The sequence below is a fragment of the Zosterops lateralis genome, assembly GCF_965231275.1.
Source record: "Zosterops lateralis genome assembly, chromosome: 4".
NCBI lineage: Eukaryota > Metazoa > Chordata > Aves > Passeriformes > Zosteropidae > Zosterops > Zosterops lateralis.
This window is the reverse complement of record NC_139765.1, coordinates 45420250-45443046: the sequence shown is the minus strand read 5'-3', so window position 1 is coordinate 45443046 and position 22797 is coordinate 45420250. Positions and strand designations below refer to the sequence as shown.

General features: G+C 38.5%; 1 protein-coding gene across 3 annotated transcripts in view; it reads left to right on the top strand.

Moving 5' to 3' along the window:
* PDZRN4 (PDZ domain containing ring finger 4) overlaps positions 1-22797 on the top strand; it is a gene marked incomplete at its 5' end in the record, with an annotated part of 231564 nt that overhangs the window by 205837 nt on the left and 2930 nt on the right. For all 3 annotated transcript variants that reach the window (XM_083858913.1, XM_083858914.1, XM_083858915.1), the window contains 4 exons: positions 8580-8678; positions 10877-10939; positions 14374-14475; positions 17880-17996. In XM_083858913.1, the coding sequence (XP_083715039.1) occupies positions 8580-8678; positions 10877-10939; positions 14374-14475; positions 17880-17996 (381 nt within the window). The remainder of the gene's footprint in view (positions 1-8579; positions 8679-10876; positions 10940-14373; positions 14476-17879; positions 17997-22797) is intronic.

Below are 22797 nucleotides of genomic sequence, written 5' to 3'. Positions count from 1 at the left end.
GAGAGTGAATTCTCACATTCATTGGAGCTTCTTTATTATCGAAGGATTCAGCAGCTACAGGGCCAAATTCTGCTCCCCCAGTTGCACGATGATATTTAATTAATAGGTGCCTATATGTCAGCATATTAATTCTGGGGTTTTCTGCCAGTTTTTTCTTTTTTTTTTTTTTCCTTTTGTTTTGTTTTCTAACACTAGTATCATTGTCTACAGCATCCTGCCATCCCAGAGCATTCTTTGTCTGGATACGAAACAGCATGGGGCTCTAAGGGTAGCTATAAAGCAGGAATCAGTAGGAAAGTGATTTGAAGTACTTCTCATACTACATTGTGTTTTGATTTGGATTATGCATTTGAAAAATGCTTGCTAATATTTCTACTTTCTGCTTTGATGTAAACAAATCTTGTGTCAGAGATTTTTAAATCTAAACCAGACTTTAAAAAATGAGGATTATATGAGACTTCAGCCTATAAGGTAAAGCCCCCACCCCTTGGACTAAGCATTGTTTTTCCCCACCATATGGAATGGAGATAACCCTCTGTTTCTTTGTGGTAAGCTACCAACCAAATCCATTCTGGCAAATCTGACACCCAGTGTGATTTGTCCTTTTCGACGCTGTTTATGAGAAGTCAGGACAGTTTTCTGTCAAAATTGATAAGGGAGAAGACACTGGGGAATGCAATTTTATTTTTAACAGCACAGCTGCCAGCAGTTCCGACTTGTTTACATCTAGGCTGGCTCTGTCTTGCTCCATAGCTTTTCTATTTCCATCCAAATAGCCCTCAAGTACATTGTAGATGTGCCAGTCTGTATGAAATCTGAATAACAGAACATACTGGGACTGTTAGAGAGAAGAAAAAATAATTTATTTCATTAGGTTATTTTCACAACTTGAGAATCACTACCAAATTTTTATAAGTGTTTACAGAATGAGTTCTAAAACTGATCTATAATGTGCTCTGATCTATAATGTGCTAAAATCCTGCAGTGCTTGTAACTTTCCATGGTGGAGATACAAGAGGACTTAAGAGCTTTGCTTTACTGATAGAAGCATTGTTTTTCTGGTGAAAATGGCAAGTGTTTGTAACTTAAATCCCCTGCAAGCTTTTAAATATAAGTTTATTCATTGTGAAAAGAATGCAATAGGACCCTTCAGTGACCTGTGAAGGGGAGGGCTGTTACATTGCGCTCTGTTTCACACTGAATACTTCTGGAACATAGCCTACAATTAGCCTGTGTTACAAAGACATTAATGTATTTCCTGGAAAATCCCTTTGACAGGAGAGCATAACTCTTGATGGTGTTGGGATAGTTCTGAGGTCTAGGATGCCTTTGTTTGCCTGCAGTATTACTTGCCTTCTGTCTGGAAGCCCCAGAATCCCAGGTGGTTTTGATCTTTTTTTATTGGCACACTTAAGAAAGCTGCAGTGATAGGCATTTCCTCTATACAGGCTCTCCTGCGAGCTGTTTCTTTACAGTAGCTCACCCTAAACACTCAGCTGTCATGGAGGTAAAGTGAGAGAAGGGGTTTATGTTGGACTGATCTGTCTTAATGACAAAAAAACTTTTCTAGAAACTGAAAATTCTTGTTTCCTTTTGCCATTTCTTTTTTGCAGTTGTGAATAAATAGGTAGTCTATATGGTTTGTCATTAAAAGTTACTGAAGTCCAGAGGTGGCTGTAAATGTCATTACTCAGATTCTGTGAATTGTGGGGTGATCTGACATTTTCACTTTCTCATTATAAGCATATACCCTTTCAGGAATTGTAATCATGCTCTTAAATTAACTGTTACCTGATTTCTAGGAAAGATTCTCTGCAGTGTAACTGACCTGCCTGGAATGCACTTACACACATAAGCTCTGCATGTGCCTGTATCGTCATATACATAAGTTTGCACACATAGACATATGTACATGCAAGTAAAGAATTAAATATTTAAGGCTCACCCCAACTCTGAAAGCAAATTACTTTGTTAAATATACAGCAGAGGCATCACAGACTCTCTTCATCCAAATAGAGAGAGGTAGTCCATAGGAAAAAAAAATAGTTGAAATTATTGTTTTGATGACTTTTACCAATGCTAGGATTTACATTTCTTTCTTCTGAATTTCTTCAAATTACTTCTGTTCACCATTAAAGACATAACCTCCAAAAAAACTGCTCAGTGTTGGAAGCATGATTTGGGTAATGAGAAGCATGATACCTGTTTAAAACACTAAGTGTCTGTTCAAAATGTTTATCTTACCCATTGTACATATCCTGATCATTTGTGCATGACACTCACAACTCCTGCACAGTACAAATTCGAGGTGAAATAAACTGTGCTATAAAATTAAGTCTAAAGAATAGCATTTATTCTGCTGCTGATGTTTGTTTTGTCAGAAACCTCTCTGTTTTACACTCACCCTCATTTGCAACATATGATTTTATGTAGCATGTAATACCATTAACATCTCTTCTGAATTTGAGATGATTTTTTTTATTATTTAGTAGCTCCACTGTTAGACCTCCTAGGGCTTCACTAGATTGAACTGTTCCTGTATGAAGAGTTAAGGTTTTGTTTGTACTATTTTTATTTCATGAGCAGAATTACTTGCCAGTGATGATGAGTGTGTGGCATTAGGAGATTAACCATTATTCAAAGTAGCAATGTAAATGACTGGTGATTTAGCAGCCTAGAAAAGGGAAATCCTTCAGGTCACATAGAGGAAAAGACCAAGAAAGTGAATGCTATTAGCAAGACACTGCTAGGTGCTTGGCTGTTTGAAGCCCTGTCTGATAATGATCCCAGTGCTTGCATCACTGAGATGCAAGATAAGTGATGAGACAAGAACTGCAGATTTGGAATTACTAAACACTTTTATAAGACTGAGACTGATCTTTGCTTAGTTTCCATAGTTTACAGAAACTAACAAGAAGCTGAAAAAATGATCTTACTTACAGAACCATCATATAGTAACCCTGACAGAAAGTGTGAAAAGCAGCCAAAATTCAGCTATGCATATAAACTGGAGGTTGACCACACCCATAAAGATGCAGAATCAAGATGACATTGCAGAATTAATCTAAATTTTAAGCTGTGTGTAGTCTGTATCGTCCCTTAGCACTTCTGTTTGATGCCTCAGAAGACTGACACTAGCTCAGAGAGATGAGGGGGTTTTTTCAGTGTAACTAATTTATTAAAATGCATCAGACTTTAATGTACTTTCTCAGTTAATTCCTCATTGAGCTATTCAGTAAGTACTCTGATCTTGGCCTTTTGTGCTTCATTCATTCAATTACTCATTCTGTCAATTATACCATTAGCAAGATGAACAGTAAAAGCAGCTTCTCAGCAATTACCACAGGTAAAAAAGGAAAAACAAAGGCAAAAGTAACTATTCTTTTCTTATTTTGCTTTATTATTTTGATGGGGTTTTTTCTTCAAGTGTATGCTAAATATTACGCTTCTCCAGTTTGGACCATCAGATATTGGGCCCCTTGTTCCATTCAATAAGCCTTGATTTCTTCCAAGGGCTATGACACAGAATAATTTGCCTGACATAAGACCCTGCTTTACAGGTAAACAAGGACATAATCAAAAAACTTGTCAGCTAAACCTTTGTGTATTCTAGCATTTCCAAACTCTTGGGTCGTCTCACTATGAGATAAATTGTGTAAAGAGTTTGGAGCTATGCCTGGTAGTGGACTGTAAAGGGGTAAAACATAAAGGTGTTTCATAACTCGTTTTTTTTCAGAATCTGCACATGAACACTTAGTTAGCTGTGGGCAGTAACTCACTTATTGGTGGTGAGTGCATTGTTCTGGGTGACTACAAAGATGACATTTTATTTTCTGTTTTGTTTTGTTATGTTTTTTCCCCTTGATATTGCAATAATATCAACTAGTAAGAATTACAATCTAGGTTTGGTCCAAAACGTACTAGTAATCCTTCACTGATACAGAAAATTTGCTGAACCCACAGACGTGTCCATAGACTGCATCTCTTGGAATTCTTTGCCTTAAAACACCATTTTATTACATATTCTAGGTGGAACTTGTCAGCCATATTTCAAACATTTTAGGGTTAAGATAAAGCAACTCTGAACTGCATTGTTTGTTTCACACAAAGAGTTTTTTCAGACTGGCAGCATTTTTTCTTCCTGGTGATGGGATAGGAATCCTTCTCCAGTATGCTGTGGTGATTTGCTTTTCTAAAACCTATGTGTGTCCTGTTGTGTTGGGTCTTAATTTAAAACCTGTTGTTTTCATACTTGTAAAGAGCAAAGCTTCCATTCTCGTTTCTGTCTTTTTTTCTTCCCCTCTATTTAGGAGTGTTGTTTGAACTGGAGAGGGAAGAAAGCACAGTGTTTTGGTTTGACAGGCTAGACTATACTGATCTTTTCCTCTAAAGATAATGGGACTAAATGGGATGAGTAGATTCTAGTTAATGCTTAGAAATTAAATAGTTGACTATATCACAAACAGAAAACATTTAGGATCTTCTGCCTTTCCATGTCACAAAAATATAAACTTTGAACTATGAATAACAGGTTTTTTTACACTGGGAAGTAGCACTAATTAAAATTGATTTTTTTGTTGTTGTTTGGGGTTTGTTTTGGTTTGTTTTTGGTTTGGGGTTTTTTTACTATGTCTCAGTGGCAAGATAATATTCTCATTGTAATGAGAAGTTAATGTTAGCTGGTCACACAATGTCCATTTAGGAAAAATACTGCAGTGCTTGGATTTGATACTACCTCTTCTAGTGGACCCATTACTCTGGCATACTGTATGGGTGAAGAAAGCTCAGTAGCTCTGATAGTTTTGATAGTCTGTTTTGGCTTTTTAAGTGGGTTCAAAAATTGCTGTAATTGATGTAAAAGATGGGGATTTTTTGGTAGGATGTAGAGTATTTATCGTATTCTTACAGTGCTTTTCAAATGTTCTGCAATCATTTATTCTTTAATGTGCTGCTACTCTGGTAGCATTTGCATTATTTTCTGCTTATAGATAAGGAAAACAAGTCACAAAAAGTTGTATGAGGTAACTACACCAAAGCAGTTACAATTGAACAGGGAATAGGGACATAAAAGCAGAAAACATCTGGAATTCTGCTAAAAAAATCTGTCTTGTGAGGCAAGATATTCCTATTTTTTTTAAGTACTATGAATTTGATAAGGTACGGAAATTTAAATCCAACATGATCTGCATCTCCTTTCTGTCTTTTCTATATCTTCAGAAATTGGCTACTTCGTAAATTTGTGTCCCAGTCTTTCAAGAAAGGATTGTCCGTATTCTAATTTCCCTGTCTGTCTTCTAACCAAATAATTTATGGAAAAACACTTTAAAGTATTGTCTTTACTGTGGAAATACACTGAATTTTTGTTCTGGCCACACACAGAAAAAAAGCAGCAAGTCAAAGATTTAGCAATTTGGCAATGATTTCTGGCACTTGGCAACAAAGTACTCTTCGTCTTGAAAGGTGGCTGCCCCCAGTGTGCCCCAAAGAGGGAAAGGCTATCATCTCCTGAGTTCTTCCTGAGCTTCAGTCCCTCTCATCCCACCATCTGTCTGTCAGCACTATTCATGTCCAAATACTATTTCTCATAGATTTTGAAAATGCTGAGTTGTGAAGACTGGCAGTTCAGTCCCTACATGCACACAGACAAAAGCCAAAGAGAAAGGAACTGTGTGAGTGTGTGCATGCACATGTGCATATATCAGGAAAGATTTCAGAGAAGGAAATTATGTCCTTACAAATTCATTACTGCTGCCAAACTTACTGTTTCTTCTGTTAAAGACCAGTTGTGAGGAGAAAAACTCCACAACACTATAAAACATCTGTTGCAAAATACTGTGTCAAATGTATTTGACTGTGATAGTCCAGGTTCTCTAGTGTTTCATTTGCTGCTCTTCTGTTGAAGTTATTTCAAATGTGCTTGTTACACAGGCATAGAGATCAGACTTGTGGGCTTTTTCTCTGAGATATGATTTACTATTTTATGCAAAGTGTTTTTAAATTTTCCAAAAATATTTTTCAATTCTGGTTTGTTTGCTTGTGACCAGGATGTATTGTGTTTCCTGTAAAAAAAGAGACACCATGAGGTTAGTAGTGCAGATGTGCCATGGGCAAAAGGCACTTATCTGGAATGACTTCCAGTGCAAAGCAACAGACTTTACCCACCTTCCTCCCTCATGCTGAATGAGATATTGCTTGAGTATGCACCTGCATCTAGACTGAAAAACATGAAGTGGTTGTTGGGTGCTTTTATACTAAGTACCAAGATCTCAGCTGTAGGTATCTACAGCTTCTAAGCAGCCACAGCCATGTGCAGTCATCAGACTACATCCCATATAGTCATTAAGGAAAGAGTTAGTCCAAGACCACCAAGTACTAAGCTCAGCTCTTGGATCTGTTACTGGGCAGAGAAGTGAAAGCTGTGGTAGCTCGAGTACTATGTCTGCACATTAGGACTATTGCAGCCCAGTCAGAGGACGCTAATCACTGACACTTGTTAGCAGCTGGTTCCCTGAGGTGGTTTTGGTAAATCTCTTAGACACACAGGATGAAGCCTGTAGGCTCATCCTCATTTTCCTTTGCTCTTTCATGGCCTAAATGGTTAAATTTTTCTCCTCATTGAGCCAGCAAGATAATTCACACTAAGAAAATTCAGTTTGTTTGCAACCTAAAACCTTGGTACAGTTTTGCAGTAGCATTTTAAGTCAAATCATCCACAAGAATTTCAAGGTCATTGGCATCTAAGGAAATTGTGTTCAGAGCAGTCCTTGGGGCCCCTGTCCAGCCTCAGCTTGGGATTACAGGAGGTTGTGCCAGCAGAACAATGAAAGTTAATGGATTTCAGCTTGTGCACAGCTCCCTGTTTGCCTTGATTTAAAGGTCCCAGTTTCAGTCCTTTATGGTGTGTTTAGGTTTCATTATAGGCCTCCAAGGAACCACAAACTTCTTTATTCCTTAAAAGTATACCTTGTTGCTGTAATTGAAGCTGGTTTGTTACTGTAATTTCTCCCTAATATTACAGTTCTAGTCAAGTGGTCTTTCCCTCTGGAGGCATCGATTTCTATGGGTTTTGAATAGGCCTCCCTCCAATACATATCCTTTTGCTCCCAATGCCAAAATCAGGTCACTGTAATTCCCTTCCCTAATAAAACATACTTCTGTGTTTCTTCTTTCAAACTCAATGTGTAATGTGGACGGGTGAATAATTCCACTCTTTACCACCCTACATAGAACTCATGCCATATCTATGAAAAACTAAAGAATACTACAGGTTTCATGAGTTTTTTTCTACGTTTTCTTTGTTTTCTTGAAGACACTAAATGTCCAAAGTCCAGAGAGAAGCTTATAGGGTTTGTGCAGGTAGTGATTCAGTGTAGATTTGAATTCTTGTGAGGGAGCAGGGGAGCAAACCATAGCAATGCACTTTGTGAAAGATGTTCAGATGAAATGAAAGCATCACAAGGCTTGTTGGCTAACCCATGTGTGTTGGGGTATTTTGATACCTGGGCTCCACAACTTGCTGGACTCAGTAATGAGTCCTCACTGCTGTGTACCTTGTGCCTCTTTGTGGATTAGTCTGCATGACATCTCTAGGAATGGGGGGGAACAAGCTCTGTGTCACAGAGAACTCTGTATCTGAGAACTGATGCAAAGGTTGGTCTCTCTCCTTTTATTGCATAGCCACAGAAGCAGAAGCTGTCAGGGTCCAAATGGGACCTGAAGATTCTCTTTACATACAAATACCAACTAAAGTTTCCCACTTGCAACCAAGCTAATACTCTGTGTTATTGGGTTCTCCTGTTTTATTACAATTATTGGTTTCACAATGTTCAAACCAAGTGCAGCTTTGCATTTTTGTGAAGGGTTTCCCTATGAAACCCTAAAGATGCTCAACTCAGATGGGTGTATGTAGTAGTTATCACTCTACCATCTGCCCAAAAACTCTCACTTTTCATGAGATGCCACTGCTGGGACATCTGGCACTAAAAATATGTTTTCTGCATCATCTCACAATTGAGGAGGATGCCATGGCTGTTTAGCTCCACAGGAGATTCCTTGAAGCATCTTTCTGTTATCTACCAGCTTCTGCAATGAAGCACCACTACACTGGCCAGGGAAGGAATTATGCCATTAATGGAATCTTTATGGCTTGGATTGCTGTCAGAAGGGAGTGGTGCTTGTGTGATGGATTGATTGATGGCACCCAGTCTGTCCTACATGCTATAAATCAGCTGGTCTGATGCAACTAGAAGGACTATGTAATCTACTCTAAGTCTGCTTCTATTACCCAAAAGTCAAAGACCTGAAAAATTGATGCACAGCTGTATTTCTCAAAGTTTGGCATGTCTTACCGAACAGTTTCTGTATAGCTCGAACCTGCATTGTACTGGGATTTCCTTTTTCATTCACAGAATAATTTCCCCCTTAAAGAAGATCTGTCCATAGCATTCTGTCTCAAGACTGACCAGAATGAGTAGATTCATACAGCATGATTATCTCAGCAGCTTGGTGCTCCTTTGTGCTGTGCAGTTTTTTCCACCCTTGGCAAGAGCCACCACAAAACCCTGTATATTTTCTTGTAGGAGGTGGAGCTGTGCCGCATTGGCAGCCAGGAGAAGCTGGGGCTGACTGTCTGTTACAGGACCGATGATGAGGAGGACATGGGAATCTATGTCAGTGAGGTAAGGACATGATATTGGGGAGGAGCATGGGAGATGCTCATGGAGGGCAACACATAACAGGGAATGAACATGCAAGTGCTCTTAAACAGGAGTGCAGAAGTGTTGGCCATCAACCAGCTCATGCCACTCTAAATTCTTTTAGATCATCAGTTCAAATCATGTTCCCCAAGCAGAGTAATTATTACTAGTGGACTTCTTTAGTATAAGTGCTTTTGACTACATCATTGTAGTTAGTAAGGCATAAAGCAGTCTGAGAGTGGTCTGAATTTTGAAAGAAATGTGCCCTTATGATGGAGGTCAAGCAGAGCTTTTGAGGAGAAAAGTGCCTTCTTCTCCATGACCCTGCTTACATTCTCCCTCTGCCACAGCCTCAGTAATCCTAACAGTGGTCAATTGTTATTGTATTATTTTTGTGTTCATTACAGTTGTGGTACACACAGACATACCACAGATGGATGGAGTGAGTAGCTTGTGAGATTAATATGTTGGAAAACCAAAATACAGAATTCCAAATACTGAGGTGGGATGAATCCTCCCACCAGAAAGCCAGGTTTTCACTGGCTCCACCCAGAAAACATGGCACCCAGTACGGATTGTTAGTTGTTTCACAAGGTCAGTCCACGAGACTTCCAAGAACACCATCTCCTTTTGAGTGAGAGTGAATGACTGGAGCAGTCATTCAGAGGGTTTTTTTCCTGGGTAAAACAGAATTCTTCTGAGTCCAAGGTCACTGCTGATTGTTCTGCATGACCTGTGATCCCAATTGGTCACTCTTTTGACACGTTGAACCAAATTTTGACATTAGAGGAAGGTTCTTCACTAAAAGGAGGGTTTGTTCCTGGAATAATGCTGTCCAGGGGTGTGGTCACAGCACCAAGCCTGTCAGAATTAAAGGAGCAACTAGACAAAGCTTATAGTCATATGGTTTTGTTTTAGGTAGTCCTGTGAGGAGCAGGTTGTTGGACTTAATGGGATCCTTGTGGGTCCATTCCAACTTGAGACATTCTGATTCTAAATTCTTAGTGAAGCTCATGGATGGAGAGGATCAGAAAAGACAGAATTCTCCTATGTATCTGAATGGGATGAAGGCAAGATTGCACATAAAGAGGCTGGTAGCAATGTTAAAAAGGCTAAAAAGCACAGCCTTGGAACAAGAACAAGGAATTAATATAAGTTACCTAAGAATATATCTTCCACCAGTTGTATAAGCTGTGCTGTTAAAGTCTGTTTGATCTTGTGAGGAAAAAGAAAGTTCAGGAATCTCTTAATACATTCCAGGATTATATCTGAAATGTTCTGTTTATCCTACATGATAAAATTTTCTCAGACCTTTGAAAGTGGATGTATTGATATTATCTTTTGTACGTGATTAAGGACCTCCAATTCATTGGTGCTTTTTTATGACAATGCACAAAAAGAAAATAATATCTAACAGATGCAGAGGATGTAGCCTGTGAATTAAATGCTCAACTCAAATTAGGGGTTTGAAAAAGAACTTATGCCATGATGAGGCAAAATAAATTATTTAAGATAACCATCAAGTGAAAGGTGATAGATTGAATTGTCCAGCAACAAACAGTAGGTCATTGCTCAGGGATGAGCTGTCCTGTCTTTGATAAACTATCACTGGAGCCCTAAATATCTGTTTAGGTTAAACTAACTTAAAATTAACTGGTATGGGCTAGGAATGATTTACAGGACCTGTGAGTGATCTATATGATATGGATCCTTTGGGTTTGTTTGATGATTCCTTGCTAACAGATTGATTACTAAGATAATAATTTAATAGTAAATGTTTCTATGGAAGAAAAAGAATTGTGCTCAAAGACAGGCCCATTTGTATAGAGGGATCAACTGCTGCAGAGATCTCTCAGCCCATAGTGAACTTCCAGAGAAAAGGGTGTCTGTCATTAATTTTTAATGCTCTGACAGCTGAAGGTTAACGACTAACAGTGGCATAGGAAAGTATTAATTTGAAAATCATATGCTCCCAACCCTTTCAGTCTTGAGGCATTTATCTGAAACAAGCTCATATGATCGTTTGAAGAACTGTGTTGTCTCTGTGACTCTAAAGGGAGCTTCAGATTGCCTCTGTAGTGTGTAAAAATGGTACTTTTTCGAACTCTTGCAATTGTGCAGCTGTTATAATTTCCAATAAAATCTTTTCATGTTCATTTACTGGTTATTGTCCTGTGCAGGTTGATCCAAACAGCATTGCTGCCAGGGATGGACGGATCCGGGAAGGAGACCGCATTTTGCAAGTATGTGACAATAGACTCTTCCTTAAACTCTTTCTTCAGACAAATATGCAGTGCCATCTTCTCTGTGGACTGTTAATGAGGGAAGATAGTTCTCTTTGTTACTGTGATCGATGAGAAAATCCATGTCTGTCTGTTTTTTAACACAATAGCTGGGAGCTAGAGTGCGTGTACTGAAAAATGAGACTGACAAACTCGTTCTGGCTCATGCACTTATGTCCCGTGTCTTTTTTTTTTTCCATATTTATTAGAAAATCTCATTTCCACTATGTTCATCTCAGTGTCAAATTCTAAACAGGATCCTGCAGACATAAATAGAAGTGTCAGAGATGTGCTTATCATTCACCAATTGCATAAATTGGGGTAAAACTCATTTATACTAAGCATAGATAATAAGAGTTTTCACACAAAAAAACGTGTTGTTTAGAGAAGGATGATCTTGTACATACTTAAGGAGGGGATTCATTAGATTTTTGTTGATATTTTCTTTTCTCCCCCAATAATACATTCTTTTCTGAATTCTTTTCTAATCCACTACCTTGGCTTTTTTTTTTTTTTTTTCCTCTCTTTGTTTCTGTTGATCCACTTGCTTAAAGAACTACCCTAAAGATAGGTTTGTGTGTTACAGAATAGGTGGGTGACTGGCTGCTGCACAGGGCGGTGTACCTGTACAGAGAGGGAAACAGAGAGGATCACATTGCGTTTCCATTTTCAGTTGAAAATAGCAGTGGGTAGTGCATTTTTCACCCTAGTGCAAAAACATGAATCAGATACCAAAAATCACTTGACTGGAAATTTTTTGCTGTGTTGTACCATTTTAATTCTGGTTCCAAGTTGATTTGCCTTGTATTTTTGCCTTTTTTCACTGAAGCCCCAGAAGAAACTCATTGTGATGACAGGTTGGTTTTCTGTAACACATTTCATAATTGCCCTTCTTTAAGCAGATGAGCTTTCAGGTTTTCACAAGATCAATCTGCTCCTTCCTTCCAGTCTTTTAATTTCTGCAGGAACTATCTTTGGTGAAACATGTATCTCTTATCCTGGTATAGCTTAAATCAGCTTTGGGAGTCTAGCTACACAACAGTGTCTGTGAGCTGTCTTACCAAAGCCGTCCATTTTCTAGAGAGCAAATAATAAATTAGATTTTAATGCCAGGGCTCACTTGGGGGCTGCTGGTTTTTTCTCTGTGTTCTCCACCAGAAAGCACAACTACCATGGTGTGAGGACAGTGACATCCTTGGCAGGACTTGGGGTTAAAGGACCATTACATGGGATGCATGTAGGATAGGAAAAGTTAGGGCACTGCCTTACACATCTTTATGTGAAACACCTACTGAAGAATTAACAGTATTTTTAACTCAAAAGTCAGAAACACACCCCTTTTTTATTCAACTAAGTAGAAACAACTTTCCATTCCTACTCTGTGTGTGTCAAAATAAGGAAAGAAAGAGTCAGTCTGTTTTCCACTCCTTTCCTTGTTTTGTGAAATTTCTGGGTGGACAGCCAACAGCAGTTCAGGCAAATGTTCTCCAGTTCCCAATGAAATTCAATTCATTTCAATTTTGAGTAAAGACTCCAGGGCTGAGAGAAAACATAGATAATTCTGCCATCCTCTTGTGGACTGGAGCATTACTTTAATGTCAGTGCTGATATATAGCTATGAATTTGATCATTAAAGTTAATACCCGGAGAGTTATGTGGGGTTTACTTTCATATCTGAAAACACATTGACCCTCTATCTCCTTTTATTGATGAGATAGCTCAGAGAAATAGAAGGTGACGGTGCCATTATGGGGGGATTATACTGAGGCTGGGTGAGATACAGATCCTTGAGCACAGGGGCGTTTTCTGTGGGTGGCAGGTGGCATTGATTAAGGCTACAGGGGGAATGCCCAGTTATGTGTATTCCTCACAAAATGACAGCAGGTTTCCTCTTGTTTTTTGAGGCTTTAACTGCCCCCTTCTCATTCTCAGAAATCAGCAACCTTCACAGTCTAAGCATCTGGAAACTGCCTGGGTACTTTATATGAAATGTTACAAAGTCAAGCACAAGTTTTAGAAGGGCAGTCCTAGTAATAGTTGCCTAAACTCCTGCTATTTTTAGCTGTGAACCTCACAGTCCACGGGGGAGGCTGAAGTCCTGCTCTATCCCCATGATAGTGCAGTTGGGACAGGGTGGCCACCTTCAGGTAGTGTGGGGACAGCCCGGCCACCTCCTCTGGGCTCCATGGTGAGCAGTTACTCAGCTGACAGGAGTTACTGGAGCAGCCACTGTGTCTGGGAATGTTTTGTACAGGCTGGAAATCTGTTCCTGAACCTCTCGGCAGCTGAACCTCTGCTTTTCAGGTTATGACAGCTCTGTGTTACAGAGTTATGCCATCATGTAAGCTTTGAAGGGTCTCAGGCATTTCACTCACTGCCAGTCAGGTGACGGGAATTTCTTTAATCTGGATTAAAACTGTGTTTTTGAACCAGGGCTTTCAGGCCAAACATATGTAGAAAATTCAACTTTGTCTTTGATTTTCAATTACAAGTTCCTACTACTTTGAAATGGAACCAATAGAAGATTTTTTTTTTCTAAAAAAAATTGCGATATTTCTAGCACCCAGTTTTGTTTTCATTCTTTTTGAAATAGACTGAATTTTGGAGGTTTTGTTGCCACAATGAGAATAATCCACATCTTTTGCTGTGAATTGGACAAAACTGAATTCATATGGGAAATAAGATTTCTATTTGATTCCCTCATAAATGGTTTTTGGACAATGAAAATGGTGTTTGTTACCATGTAGTCATGGATTTTATTGTTTTAATGAGGTTACAGAATAGGAGAAAAGTAGAAAGAAAAGACAAGTTTCATTGAAGAACCGCTTTTATTTTGATTATCCCTTTGTAAGGGGGATACATATGTTTTGTGTGGTATCGGCTACTAAGCTGTCCGCACAAATATGAAATGATTAAATGAAGCAGCAACAAGCAGTGTCCTGAAAGTATTGCCTGGTAAGAGATAATACTGTAGCTCTCTAATTGGCTCTCTACCAGCATTCAGTGTGACTGATTTCAGCTGTAGCATTACCAGTCTTCTTCCACCAGCACTGTTATCTCAGAGTGACACTTCCATTACTCTGAACGGAGAAAGATGAACGTCACCTGTCAGGGGCTGGTTAATTGTGTTGCTAGATGTATGTTACCGGGGCGCAGGTTGGACATTTATGAACATAACTGCTTCCTCTGATGTCCACCATCCTTCAACGATCAATACAGCTCTTACAGTAAGCGCATAATTGAGTGAAGGCACTTACCACTGAGGGGCTGAAGATGAGCCCGTTGCGCAATTTTCATTGTCCATACATTCAGCACAAATGAGCTGATATCTGCCCTTTATTGTGCGTTGCTTTGTGGAAATAGAAACTAATGTGCCACTTTCATTTGTTTCCTAGATAAATGGCCAAGATGTCCAGAACAGGGAAGAAGCAGTGGCATTGCTCTCCAGTGAAGAATGCAGGAAAATTGTGTTGCTGGTCGCGAGGCCAGAAATGCAGGTTAGACTAAACAGGTGCACTGAGCCAGAACCTGGGTTATACCATGCATTCACTGTCACTGTAAATAATGAACTGCCAAGAAATAGGAATGCCAAAGTTACTGACAAAAGGAGCAAACAGTTAATTGAGGAGCTTTGCCCTTCTTTATCCAACAAAGAAAATAATATTACTAGGACATGTTTTCTCCAAGCTAAACAAGTTCTTTTCCAGCAGAGTGAGCAGGTATATAAATAAAGCTGGCAGCACCAATATGATATTAGTAAAATATGAAGTAGAACTTGAAAACTATGCATTACCATTAGATGATTCTGGTTTGTTCAGGGGATGAACTTCCTATACTTAACATTTATCAATTTTATCTTTTATATGAAGTTTATAATTTATATAAACTTACATAAAGCAGTAGATTTTCATTGGTGAGGGGTTGTTTTATGCTATGTGGTTATAAACAGGCATGTAAATGATTGATGTACATATCAATTATGGGACTTTCAATACAGTATCATCCAGCAAAGGGAAATCTAATTGTTTTTACAGCACCCTCGTCACAAAAACATGACCACATCTTGGGAGGTGCATTTACAAAAGCTTTTAGAAACACTTTTATGGTTTTAAAAATAAAATTATACCAATGCCAAGATTCTTGCCATGCCAAGAATTTTTAATATCATTGCAGGGGACAGATGTTAGATTGATTATCAGATAAAGAAGAGGTAGAGTGGTAGAAGACTACGGTTTTTACATCCCTTTAAATTCTATTTGTAGACCTTTGCAAAGCAAAAGGACATTATATTGTCATTGTTCTCTCTATCTGCCAACAATTCACAGTTGGTCAAGTTGCTATTTGTCTCTCATGCTGTTGTTCTGATATTTTCAGTCTCACTACTTCCATATTCGGTATAAATTAAATTAAGTAAGTGTAATTCAGTGCCACTCAGAATCTCTACTTGAATACTGTAGTTGTAAAAGAGTCACAGTTTCAATATTCATATCCTTTACTTTTTTCAGGAAGCTAAATAATTCTTATAAAACCAGTGACAAAGGGCAACAAAAATATGCCTGACTTTATACTGCAAAATTGTAATCCTCAATTGCTGAAATTTTTAAAGAGATTTTTCAATATTATTCCTACTGTTTTTCATTAGGGAGCAGAAACTCACCCACTTACAAAGTACACATCCAGAGAAAGTTCAGTTTATGTATTTTTTTAGACTGGTCAACAGGGAAAAAGAAGTCAATATTATAAGATTAGTATGAGATAAGGAATTACTTACGTGTACTAACATAGCTTCCCACATGAATACTCCTTACAAATCCTAAGTGTGGTTTAGTTTAGGTTTGGGCCTTTGGTGCTGGATTTTTTTGTTTAGTTTATGTGTTTTAAGAACACACCCATACAAAACTGATGAAAAGCCAGAGTAGGTCAGAGATCAGGCTGTCAGCTGATTTCTGCTAGTTGTGTTTCTATGACTTGGTAAAAAACAGCAGGATTAAGCAGGCTTTCATTTCTAGATAGAAAAAAATCGTAATGGCAGTATTGCAACCTTGAAGGGGGACTGCTGAACACATTCCCTCAGTTACAGGGAAGAAAACCCCTCTGACAGTGTATTTGTGCAGTGAATAATGAAGTTTTGAAACAGAGCACCAGAGGAGCACACCACACACATGCATTCTCATATGTGAATGTGTACACAGTATATGTAGTGTACATGTATGCTAAGGCACATATTAGTCTTCTTTTAAAAGCTGTAACATAATATAAGTATTCTCATTAGTTATAATTTATATAACATGCTAGTTATATACTGCCACTATCAAATCAGCAGATTTGCCCAAGTAAGATTCATCTTTCATCCTCCAAATGTGTTAATCTCTTCAATTCCCTCACATGAGGTGAATTAAACTGTGTCCTTTACAGTAGAGGAAGGCTGTGCTCATGCTTTCCTTGGGGGAAAAAAAGTAAACAAGACAAGTAAACAAAACTACCAGATGTTTCATAGAATTGTTTGAAAGTCCCATTATGGACAAGCATAAAAATTATATGTCCTCAAGGAAAAAGGTCTCCTCCTAATGCCAAACCATAGACTGCTGGCTTTACCAGGGGAGATGAAAGGTTTATTATGTTCTTTATAAGAGGAAAGAATTTGTCAACATGGGCAAAACTACATCAAAGTTTGTTAACAAAACAGTGGTGTTCTATTCCATTAGAAGTATTGCACAGCATCAAGTCACTCCTTGTGTAGCTTTGAACTGCTACTACTGCTACTGGTTTGATGTAACTTTTCTGGCTGACATCTGTGACCAGACATGTCCTGGCTATGAGGCCATGGGTAATTCTGCTCTAGGTGTTGGTCTGTGCTACATCCCTCTTGCTGTCTTGGGACACAAGTTAGTCTTGTAATTGTCTTACACTGAGGCTTTTCCTTCTAGCAAGTCTTCGTCACCATCATCCTGTGGTTCCTTCCTCGATGATGAAACATTGTTTCCTTTTGCTGTAATCCTGTCATTATAGCCAAGAGTGCAAATGACCAGTGTTTTTCTTTTTGATGCAGTGTGCCATCTGGCAAGAGATTGAGGTACAAAGGATGTGTGCCATGTGCACACATGAGCATAATGAACAAAATGGGAAGAACAGAGTTTTAGGCCAGGGTGCCTGTTTTATCAGTTTCAAAATATGCAAAGGGTGTGAAATGGGTTTAAGAAGAGATATGTACTTGACAGAAAATATAGGATCCCCTCCTGTCCTTTTGCTACACTGTGTTCACCAAATGTCAGTGTACTATTTTACACGTGGGAAGGAAAAAACAAGCAAACAGATAAGCCTCGCTTCCAGACACACTGGGAAAACAAAAATTGCCTCCCTTCAAGTTGCCTCGTCTTTCTATCACCCTTTTCTATTTATTTGTTTACCTGGAAGATCAATGGGAAGATAGTTACAGAAACACAGCATAAGGTTTCCACTGAGGCGATGGCAGCAGGGCTGGAATGGAGGTTGTTAGAGAGAAGAGCCCAGTTGCATCCTGGCCCTATTAGTAACATTGCCATTCTTGCAGTGTGGGGTCTCTCAGTAGTAATGAACATGACAGCTTCAGGATTATGCACTGTGCCTTTCATAATCTTGTGAAAGGAAATAATGTCTGTGCTGTGCAGTCTCCTTCATTATGAGAGAAAATCAGTCATACTGTTTTATAAAAGGATAAAAGACATGAATCCCATCTTTTTATCCTTTTTCTTCTTTTTTTTTTTTTTTTTTTTTTTTTTTGAGACATGAACTCCTATTGCCTGGCTTTTTGAAGAGAATCATTAGAATAAAAAGAACTAGTCAACCATTGCCATTTGGGTTTACTCTATTTTAGCATGTGTCCTTGCTAACATAAAATAACATACTAATGTATTCTTTACAGCTGGAGGAAGGGTGGCTGGATGATGAAAGGAATGAATTCTTAGAGGAGTTAAACTTGGAAATGTTGGAAGAGCAGCATAATGAAGTGATGCAGTACACAGCCAATGAGGTGGAGCAGGTAGGACCACTACTAAGCGTATCATTTGAAATTTTTCCAGGTACACTTTTTTATTAATAGAGAATGAAACAGTGTGCTGTTAAACGGAGTCAAAGGCTTTGATAGAGTTCTCTCTCCAAATGCTGTGATCTCTGGCACACAGTATGTGAGGAAAAGGAAAATAATACATGTTCAGGCCCAGTATGTCAAGTTACCAAACAATTTAAGAGGGTGTGATAAGTGCAGGTTTCTCCTTTTCTCTGAACTCATGGAATAATATTGCTTTCCTTCATTAATTCTAAAGTGTTTGAGACTTATGATGTTATACTTCATGTCAGTTTTTATTAAAATGGTACTGATAACACCAAGGTCATGGGTTCAATCCCCGTATGGGGGATTGAACTTTAGAGTTGGACTTAGTTTAGAGCTCTAAGCTGAGCTAGGTGCCCCTCTTGTTGTATGTATGTAATGTATGAGCCAGCGTTGCACCAGAGAGCTTGCAAAACAAGATGGAAGAGGTGTTTAAATAAACAACAGGTGTTTTGTTAATGCAAGTGTATTTCTCTTGCATTGACAGCATACAGCTCAGCATTTGTTTTGTTAATGGAGACAAATAAGCTATTATTAGCATAGTCTCAGCTTGCTACTATCCTGACTTTTACCTGCCCATATGTTCTGTAGCCTGTATGACTGTGGCAAACATACCATACAGTTTCATCAAGGGGTCTTCTCAGTTGTACGTTGCTGTGAAAGGTGTAAATACCCACTCCTGGATGAGATGATCTGCCAATATGCACACCTGTGTGGAGCCAAAGAAATAAAATTCAACTTCTCCTGGCTTCTGGATTTATGCAGCTGGGGAGAAACTGTTTTTCCACCAACAGAACTTTCTAACTTACAATTCTTTCCCTATTCTGAATTGCTCAGAAAGAGAGCCTGAGGCTTTTTTTTTTTTTTTTAAGTGGAGAGAGCAAGAAAGACTGTGAGAGTTGAGAGTCTTCTCTTTTCTGGAAACCAGAGAGATTCTTTGACTTCAAATGCCTCAATGCTTGGTCCACACTGGGGGGCCTGAATGTGCCTTTAGTCTGTTTCCTCCTGACCTCCCCTCCAGTCTTGACACTAGGTCATTGAGTAAATGATAGTTCATAGTAGAGCTCTTCCCTGTATATCAATGAAATATTAATTGGGACAGAGACACTGACAGAATAATTAAGTCAATTATCTGAAATATAATAGATCAGATTACCAATATTTGATCGCATAAGCAGTTAATTATTTACAGCAAGTGGAATAACTCCAGGGTTGGGGGGAAGGGGTCTTGCAACAGATTTTTACCAGCCTTTTAGTTGAGACTCTCCTTTCCAGGCAGTGAGCCAAGCCTCAGTTACCCAGGTTAAATGTTGTAACTGCTGCACTGCTAGCTATTTTCAGCTGATACATGGCATCTTGTTTATTGTTTTAACCAAAATATAATCTTGGATACCAAATAATTTCCTGCCAGAAAAACCACTTCCTCTTTGCAAAAGCATTTCATTTACATGGTGACATTTTCACAGAAACCCCCAGTTTGGGTAGAAATTCTTGAACAAGTCTACCTATAAACTCCTACTCAGCACTCACATTACATGTTGGGACCTCTGAAATCACTTTACAATTGTGACCTTCCACTGAAAAGTTCTTGTCAAGCTTTGGCTTTCTCACTGAATTTGGGTTGTGGATAGTTTAATTAGTAAACAGTGATATTCTGTGATGTGCTTTCACAGAACCCATTGAAATTGGTTATTCCCCATTGGAATCTTTTGCCAAGCTTTTTTTTTTTTTTTTTTTTTTTTTTTTTTTTTTTTTTTTTTTTTTTTTTTTTTTCCCCTCCATATTGAGATTTTATGTTAGCGTAATTAGTAGTGTAAGAGAACAGTACACTGGAAAAAAAATTGTGGTCACTTGTGATCTGTTAGTATCTGACATTGCATTGCTTGAAGTAATTCTAGGACAGCCAGACATTTCCTTGCCCTTCTGATGAGTAATCGAATCAACCAAATGCAGCTTGGTGTGTAATGGGGCATCAGTAATTTGTGACAGCTACTGTCTATCTAGACTCTATGTAGTGACTCATCAAGTCCGAAAACTGCTTCTTTACTCCTTGTTAGGCTGGGAAATCTAGAAGTTTCCTGAGGGGAATCACAGCATCCATTGGCTCTATGAAACCACTCTCATTGCAGCTGCCAGTGACCTATCTGAGTATCTTCAAGCTCCCCGGTTGGCCATGGAGACCAGCCTTGATTTTTGTGAACAAAAATTTAGTCCTCTGGCTTCATCATCATCTGTCATCATGAATCTCAAGAGCTACAGGAATGAATACACTCTCTATCAGAATATTCTTCCAAATACAAGTCTGCTTTACAGAATGCCAATTTAACATTTAATGTGATCTGTCACAAAAAAAAATTGGTAAATTGGTACAGTTTGTGATAGAGGAGTCAAGTAGATAGTCATGTTTTTTCTTTATGTTTTTGACCTACTCTGTAGAATTCAATCAAGAATTGTATCTTCTCTGTATGGAATAGTCCAATAAGCCTCAAGCAAAGATGTAATTCTCCATATTTTATAATTCATTGTGTTCTTTTCCCTTTACAACATCATGGTTCATTGTGCAGCAGAGATAATTTTCAGAAGAATACCATACATTTGCCATGCAGAAATTCTTATTGGTATCATGGAATATATCAGAACCTATTAAGAAGAAGAAAGAAATGAATAAAAAAATTATTCTAGTTCATTCAAAACTGAAATACAGACAAAATATCTGGGGAAAAATCCTTTTTTTGAGAAAAGCCTGTTTTAAAAGACCAGCATTGTTTGCAGAAGAGCATTTTCCCTTTTAGTGAACCACTGAAATCAATTCCAAATTTCCCTCATGGTTTGAATACCTCATGGTTAGCCTGCCACTGGAGATTGCTCTTCCCCCTGACCAGTCTTCCTCTCACTGTCAGAGACTGACCAGAGAGCCCAGCTGTGTTTATTAGAGCCTTCAACTGAATCATACTGCATTCAGACTTTAGTGGCAGTCTGGGTTTTGAGTCCCAATATACATCATAAATTGTAAAACAATAGAACAGTGCCTGAATTCCTGCAAGATTAGCCATTTTATAGGCAGGAATTCTTGCTGGAGCTGAAATGCAGAATCTTTTGAGGTTCATCTATTGCTTGATTGTACACACCACTGGGTTTACCTTCTCATTATCTGAGTTCGCACTGCAAAGATGAGGCCTAAGGAGCCCTTTGGTATTTCAAACAGAAGTAACTGTAGAAGAGATTGACAATGTATGTTTGAAAACAAACACTTTGTTTGAAATAGATAGTAGATAACACCAGAAAAAGCAATACACTGGAAATTGTGGATTCTCTTTTGTTTTTCAGAAGAGATGTAATGTGAAATTAGTCTTGTTATCTTTCAAAATAAAATTAAAATTATCTCATGCTGTAAAAGACTGCTCAGTCTGCACATGTTTAGGAGCTCTGGCAAGCATGAAATGTCCGGGACAAAAATGCCAGAGGGTACCTTACTTAAGTCACAATGGATTTTTAAATGAAATATATCTCAAAAACATGCAGTACAATAAATATCTGTATTACTTTCCATTTTCTTAATTGACTTAGCTGCAAGTATCCACATACTGGGGAAAAAAATAATGTAATATGGATGTCTGGTTTAGTTTGAGAGGAATCTGATTGTATAGGCACTTGCTTTTTCCTGAGGGAACCCAGTGTCACTATCTGACATTCAGATGCCTGTACTATAGACACTTATATTTCATCAGATCAATCCCACTCACCTGGTTTCTACTAGACTCAAAAGATGGGCTTTGCTTTGTTTACATCTTTTGTGTGTGCATGTTAATTCCAGATAGTGTAACTTAACTGGATGGCAGTATATTATATTCACTCAATATAAATGAAGTTGAAGTTGAAGAGGCAAAGCCTAATTTATTGATAAAAGTGAAAACAAGAGCTACCCGTTCTGAAAGTGTTGATTGCGTGGGCCTCAACTGTAAAGTCTCTTCCCAACACCTATACAAAGCTTCATTAAGTGTGTTTTTTTGTTTTTGTTTTTGTTTTTGTTTTTTTTCAAAACGCTCAAATATGTGCTTTGGGTGGTGTAATACCATGCAGAAGACATCAGAGGAAACTGATGCTACCATGAAGCTCTGCTCCTGTAAGCTGTATAGCTTTGCTAACACATAAACCACTTCTTTGGAGTTTTAGTCATTTGGATGAAAATTGTGTTATATCACTCATTCTCAGAGTCAAATAGCAAATCCTAACTCTCCTTGTTTGGTCATGTGAATGGAGCCCTGCATTTGGAATAGGCACCAGATTCCTGACCGTTCTGCAGCACTGCCCTCCTATTGTCTGATGGAGCTGTTCTCCCTTCTGTTGGTAGTTAAAGATTTTCCAGAGCAGTGAGAAATATGGATTGCACGTTGCAGTGCTGGGGTGAGGTGTTAAGCTCCCCAGGTTGGAGTCACTTCTCTGCTGAAAGGTTTGGGGGCAGAGGAGATCAAGACAAGCTGCAGCAGCTCCCAAAGCAGGTGAGAAAAGGGAACAGAATAGCACATGTAGCAGCACCCACCTAGAGGAGGTAAACTAGAAAGATACTAAATTAAACCTAAGGCATCTTTTCAGAAAATTTTAACTGGTTTGTCACAGACACTGAATTCTCCTGGTGGTGTTTTTCTTTCAGTATTTGCTTTATTCCACTCTCACACTGAATTGGGGGTGGACATTATTTTTGGTTTTTTGACACTAGGCCATTATATTTTCT